The 6,559-nt window shown below is 41.3% G+C and overlaps 1 protein-coding gene across 1 annotated transcript; it reads right to left on the minus strand.

The window, feature by feature from the left end:
- Positions 1-346: 346 nt before the first annotated feature.
- Positions 347-3,189, minus strand: LOC133120285 (tyrosine-protein phosphatase non-receptor type substrate 1-like). Its single transcript, XM_061230275.1, has 5 exons — positions 3,147-3,189; positions 2,632-2,991; positions 934-1,287; positions 610-697; positions 347-359 (listed from the first exon to the last, which is right to left on the minus strand). Exons 1-5 carry the CDS (start codon positions 3,187-3,189, stop codon positions 347-349), a joined length of 858 nt encoding a protein of 285 aa, XP_061086259.1.
- Positions 3,190-6,559: the final 3,370 nt, after the last annotated feature.

The following is a 6,559-nucleotide window of genomic DNA, read 5'->3' on the forward strand; positions in this document are numbered from 1 at the left end:
GAAATGATGATGAGAATAATAATAATAATAATGATTATTATTATTATTATAATTGTTATTATTATTATGATTATATTATTATTCTTTTGTAATAATATGTGCAAATGGGGTCAATATTACTCAATGTTACTCTAATCAAGTTAAAATCTGACAGTTGATCTGGAGTTGATTTAACAGTCCATATTACTGTGCAGAGGTCCCCAAGGCAAATGTTAGACACAGGAATATCATACAGCCTGACCCTACTGTGTTAGCCCCTTGTAATACAATGCAGTATGCACTAAAAACAGTTCATGGGCATGCAGTTGTACACTGTTTAAGTATGTATGCAGCTTACGTTCTGATCTTAGCTTGGCCTTCTGAAACGGTAGATGATGACACATATCATCACAACGCCAAAAAGTACCCCGGTCCTCAGGATGGACAGCCAGGAAAGGATGGTCACAACTCCTGGGTGAAATAGCATTAATCCATGCATATGCACTTTTTAAAGTAGGATTACTGTAAATAATGTATACTGGATTTAAATACTGTATATTTAAAGCTGGGCGGCATGGATGGTGCTGTGGGCAGCACTGCCACCTCACAGCAAGGATGTCCTGGGTTCGAATCCCGGTCGGCCGGGGCCTCTCTGTGTGGAGTTTGTATGTTCTCCCCGTGTTTGCGTGGGTTTCCTCTGGGTACTCCGGTTTCCTCCCTTAGTCCAAAGACATGCAGGTCTAGCTGATGGGAGAGTCTAAATTGCCCTTAGGTATGAGTGTGTGAGTGAATGGTGTGTGTGCCCTGCGATGGACTGGCGACCTGTCCAGGGTGTATTCCTGCCTTTCACCCAATGTATGCTGGGATAGGCTCCAGCCCCCCTGCAACCCTGTTCAGGATAAGCGGGTTCGGATGATGAATTAATTAATTAATTAATGAATATTTAAAGCTTACCCTCAACATCCAGCTTGGTCCCGTTCCCAAACAGGATCTCCCCACAGGTGGCCACAGCACAGTAGTAAGTCCCAGCATCAGAGAGGCTGAGGATCCTCTTGGGGAAGTTGTAGACACAGCTCTGTGTGGGAGACACAGTCTCAGAGCTCCTCTGGCACTCATCACTCCTGTGTCCATGGGTGTGAATGATTCCTGGAGGGGACTCTCCTGAGCCCGGTCTGAACCAGTGCACACTGTGTTCTCCTGCACAGGTCTCAGTGTGTACTGTACACTGCAGAGTCACAGAGTCTCCTGGCTGCACTGACTCAGACTCGGGCTGCTGCAGCACTACTGTCCTGCTCTGGGACTCTGGCCCTGTCAAAAGTTAGCACTCATTACACTCAGTACAGAATTGTCCTTTGGATTCCACTGTGTAAGGTTTACATATAAATGCAGTCTGGCTTTGTATTATTGTACGTTATACAGAGAGCTGAAGATGACTCCACCGATTATAATATAAAGTGCAGCATGTTTTTGCACATATGTGTGATTCAGATGCAGTTTGTGCACTAGAAATGATCATGTCGAGAAGCAATGATATGTTAAAAAGACTATTGATTAACTACATGCATTTTACTATACTAGAAATTAAACCATTGTATTAAATACATTTTAAAAATTATATTCAAATGAAGCAATTCATTTTTAATGCTTCAATGTTTTCCACTTCAGTAGAAATGGTTAATAACTCTACAAAAGATAACAGGGACACACTGCACACACTGAAACTTGATAAGATAAACAAGAAAGAAAAGCAATTTCTTCAATCAGTTTTGAATGCTTTCTTTTTCTATTTAAAAAATGTAAAGCTTCTTTGTTATATACAGCATGCAAACCATCATACATCATCATACAATGTACATCACAAAATAAGAGTAATCAGTCATCCGATTCTGAATTAGTCACAATAATTAATCCCACAAATCTTCAACATCTTCGTCACTAGGGCAATTTCAGTGAATGCATTTTGAGTGATTGATTTCATGTGCAAAGAAACAATGGCCTACAGCTGATGCACCAGCAAAGAACAATGTGGAGAACCAACAGGACCCGACCGGACCCGGGTAGATTTTATATTTTTATTTTTCATATTTTCTCATTGTGACGTGTCATGGATTCATAGCTGAACGATAGATGAGTATTTGAATTTTCCAAATCTGCGCTAATCTCATTTTTGACCAAAATCGAATCAAACACAGAGTTTTTAAGTATTCTCTAAAACTGAGAACTGCCCGATGTTACCCCCTTGGTCTCATATTAATAACCCCACATTACAACAGTGGTATGCAGAAGAGCATCTCTGAACACAACATGTCAATCCTCTAAATGGGCAGGCTGCACCAGCAGAAGATGCATTAAGTCTAAAAAGGTCTAGTCAAGTGCTCAGTGAGTACATAAATGTAGCCTTTAAGATGTACAGCAAATGGCAGCTCTGCTTTTGGCGAGAGCATCACCATAAACAGTTCATACGCTAAATATCAATTTTATTACATTTTTTATCTTTTTATTATATGTCTTTTACTTCAGAGTGTTTTTGTCAGATAAATTGAACCAATACTTAAGTATTGGAAAAAAGAAGCATAACTTCAATTTATAACGTAGAATGACAAATTACAATTTCGACAAGTTAAGCTATGGAAAAATATAATTCATACTTACCCGTCACTATTAATGTACTTCCATCTCCAAAGCTGATTTCACCGAAGAAGTGAATAAAAGTGCAGTAGTATGTTGCTGAATCTGATGGCTCTACATTTGAGACAGTCAGGTTAAAACTTCCCTTTGCTGTCTTAGCACTGAGACGTGTACTGTTTTTAAACTCATTGAAAAACACAGCATCTATATCATAGTTCACCATCTTTGTGACAAGCTGAGGCTTCTGTCCAAGTGGGTGCTTTATCCAGCTGATCACGGCTGCTCCTCCTATATCAGAACAGAAACACGGGAGAGTCACGGTGTCTCCAAGCTGAGCTGTCACCACAGCGTTGGGCTGAACTACACTCTGCCCAAGCAGACCACCTGGAATCCAACAGAAAGCAATACTTCAACTTCACTGACAATGGGGGAAAAAACTTAGCAAAAACACCCACCATTCTCTGTGTACTCTCTGTACACTACTTAAAATGAGTGTAAAATGATTTTGGTCAGTAAGTCAGAAACAAGTATACACTTACAGAGTTTGCTGAAAAACACAAGGATAACACAGAGGGCTGCCATCGCTGTATCTGAGCTCTTCGGTCCTTGAGTCTCTCCTCTGGTTGAGACCCTGTTGTACCCTGCACTGTAAAACTCAAAGTGTACAGAGTAGGAGGACTTGAGCTGATCATTTTCCAGTAGGAGGTCACAAGTCAGGGGCAGATATTATTGGCTGTTAAAACATGTTTTGGGTGACAAAGTTTATGTGTGTATGTGTGTGTGTAAATATATGTGCGTGAAAGTTTGTGTGTGTGTGTGTGTTGTGTGTGTGTGCGTATATGTGTTTATGTGTGTGTGTGTGTGTGTGTGTGTGTGTGTGTGTCTGTGTAGAGGTTCATGAATGTATGTGGATGTGTGTGCACATTTGTGCGTTAGTGCGTGTTTATGGGTGTGTCTATGTGTGTGCATGTTTGTGCATGTGTGTGTGTATGTGTGTGTGTGCACATTTGTGCGTGTGTGTGTGCACATTTGTGCATGTGTGTGTGCATGTGTGTGTGTGTGTGCACGTTTGTGCATGTGTGTGTGTGCACGTTTATGCATGTGTGTGTGTATATGTGTGTGCAAGTTTGTGTATGTGTGTGTGTGTGTGTATGTGTGTGTGTGTGTATGTCATACAGCACTATGGGCACGTGGCACAGATGAGGGAAGAGGTAGTGCGGTTGTAGTGGGAAAAAACTTTTAATTTTACAACAAAGGTAAAAAGTGGAAACAGTTGTGGTAGAAAGGTATACAGAGAGGTGTGCTGCATGGTGGAAGCAGAGCCAGCCATGCCCATGAGTCTGTTAGGCTTCTCTGTCTGTGAGGGGGAGGCAAGTTCTGAAACTGAGTTCAAGAACTGCTTCTCTGGGAGGCAAACTGATATTATCTAATACCTCTTTCACACTAAAGCAATGAATGAGGAACCTGTGTTTGCCATTGCTGTGAATGAGAAAACCTGTGTCATTTGACCTGGGAGCCTAACCCTAGTCATGACCTGAGATTTATGTGGTTGCATAAGGCACATGACTGGGCTTTGGCATGACATGGGTTGGGCTACTATACTCGGTAAAGTTAGTTAGTTGAACTGATCCTCAATCTTCTCGTGTTTAACTTGGGCAGAAATGATGTTCTGAAGCCTAAACATAATTTCTTCAGCAGTGACATGTTCAGTGGCGGCAGCTAGTTAAGATGAGCCCCAGTGCCCATGGACCCTCCCAAACCAGTGGCCCCAGTGCCAATGGGCGCTCCCAAACCACGGTCCCCAGTGCCCATGGGCCCTCCCAAACCAGGGGCCCCAGTGCTTATGGCCCCTCCCAAACCAGGGGCCCTGGTGGCGCTGCACCTATATCACCACCACTGGACATGTATGAAAGTTCACTTTGGGCTCCTGGGTGTTGACTGAATGGTAAGGACCCCATTCTTTCCCAAGAACACAAGAGTTTAAATGGGACAAACGCATGTTTCGGTACCTCATGTGATCCCTGGCTTTTGTGTCTGAAAGTGGGCTGTCCCGGCTTGAGGAGCAGGGTGCTGAAGTTTCTCCTGGTCCTGCAGGCACTATCCGTGGTTCTGAATTTCCCTGCTGTGGAAAGGAAGAGGAGGAAGCCATATGTGTTGTTGGCACCTCTTTAATTAGATGCCTTTGAAAAACCTACTGATTTAAAAAAAGAGTTTCATATGAAATATTGATTCTGTCTCACAGTTGATGGCTGAGGACAAAAAAGGCCTTGCAGAGCATGTTGGCCCTAGTACACCTACTTTGCTGGAACAGGAAGTGAGGCTTTCCAGGGTATTTCATTTCACATCCTGCTGCAGTTGCCCAGGGGTGAATTTTCTAGCATTTCTGAATAAGAGTAGATCAGAGTAATGTTGATCACAGTTTTGATCCTATTCACTATAAAGGATCATGCAGGATGTCATGAGTTAGGTTTAGGTGTGTTTTTAGTCTGCGTCGAAATAGGGGGAGGGATTCAGAGAGAGAGAGAGAGAGATAGAGAGAGAGAGAGGTATTGATATGATGAGTGATATTCATCATTGCAAGCAGTATATCTGAAGGATGCACACAAGCTTAAAACATTTGTCTAAAACAGCATAATCAGACAAAAATAGTGTCATTCTGAAAAGTTTTACATTGCACACATTTTAGAAGAAAACATATGAATGATGATGAATACAGAATATTAAAGTTAAAAGCCCTCTTTAATTATAGAGGGCAATACCAATCTATTGTCACTAGAATTTAAGCACGGTTTATGCAGGAACAGATTTTTCATTATTTGTATTTTGAAATGTTGTTTGTGCAATGATTTAAAGCCGCTCTTTTCTAGACAGTTGAAAAATGGAAAGGTGGTCTGAGGCATGAGGGGGGAGTGCCAGTGTGGTTTCAGTGCTGAGAGAGGGAGGTGTGAACACAGCTCTGTACTGCAGGTCAGTCTTCCTGTGTAGCTCTGGTCTGAGTAAAGCTGAATATATAAGGCTGTGGGTGGAAAATAACTGAACCTCCCCTGTTACCACAACAGAACAGTCTGAAACGGACAAACACATTGTACTACTGATGAAAAAGAGAGCTGTGTGTAAAAGATTTCTGTCAGTTTCTATGAGCTTTTTAGAAACAAGTAAATTTTTGCCTACAACCTAACCCCAATGTCTGCTTGACCCCCATGCTCTTTCTTGATAGCATAGTCTCTTATAACTGCTTGTGCTGGTACTTTTTTGAAGCATTTTTATGCTTCAATGTATCAAATTCAATCAAGAGTACACTTGATCTCAACACAGGCAGTGTATCAGCAATAGGTATGTCCATGTGACATTTACTGCCTGCTTTTTTTACTGTAACCATTTTTCTAGGGAGGCATTTAGTCAAAAAGTCAGATTCTCTCTCCAGATCATCCTTAAAACCACAAAAATGTACTGTGTATTTTTGGGAGATTTTCTGAAAATAATATAAATTTAGGTCATGAGAAGACAGTCAGCAGAAGGACTGAGGAGGATGGGCTCCCCCTTCAGTCTGGATCCATCCCAGCATCAAGTTCCTTGGGATGAACTTCTGTCACCAGGGAGTTTTTTTCTTGCCACTGGTGCCCTAGGCTTCCTCTTATGGGGGTTTAGGTCAGAGTTTTTTAAATGTTAATTAAATTTTAATCTGGAGTGAAAGACCAGTTGGCACAGCTGAGAACAGTATGTGCTTGTTTATTCAGTCTAATGAGTTTGACTCTGTGACATTTCTTTATGTGTTATAGTTCAATGTATGAAATGCAATCAAGAGTATGTTCAAAAACATGTAGAAATGTAATAACATTTAATTAACATGCAATTGAAATGTTTACCATCTTATTTATGTGTGATGGCCATTATACCAGTCTTATACCAGTAATTTTGCACATGTAGAATAAGAGTCAAAAGACGTTATAAT

Source organism: Conger conger, unplaced genomic scaffold, assembly GCF_963514075.1.
Source record: "Conger conger unplaced genomic scaffold, fConCon1.1 SCAFFOLD_99, whole genome shotgun sequence".
Classification (NCBI taxonomy): Eukaryota; Metazoa; Chordata; class Actinopteri; order Anguilliformes; family Congridae; genus Conger; species Conger conger.

Excerpts from the sequence above, each read along its gene's own strand:
- LOC133120285 (XM_061230275.1), bottom strand. The coding sequence starts at position 3,189 with ATGGCAGCCCTCTGTGTTATCCTTGTGTTTTTCAGCAAACTCT. Across the intron at positions 1,288-2,631 it reads AAGTACATTAATAGTGACGG|GGCCAGAGTCCCAGAGCAGG; the intron begins GTAAGTATGAAT and ends AACTTTTGACAG. Across the intron at positions 698-933 it reads GACCAAGCTGGATGTTGAGG|GGAGGAAACCGGAGTACCCA; the intron begins GTAAGCTTTAAA and ends CTTTGGACTAAG.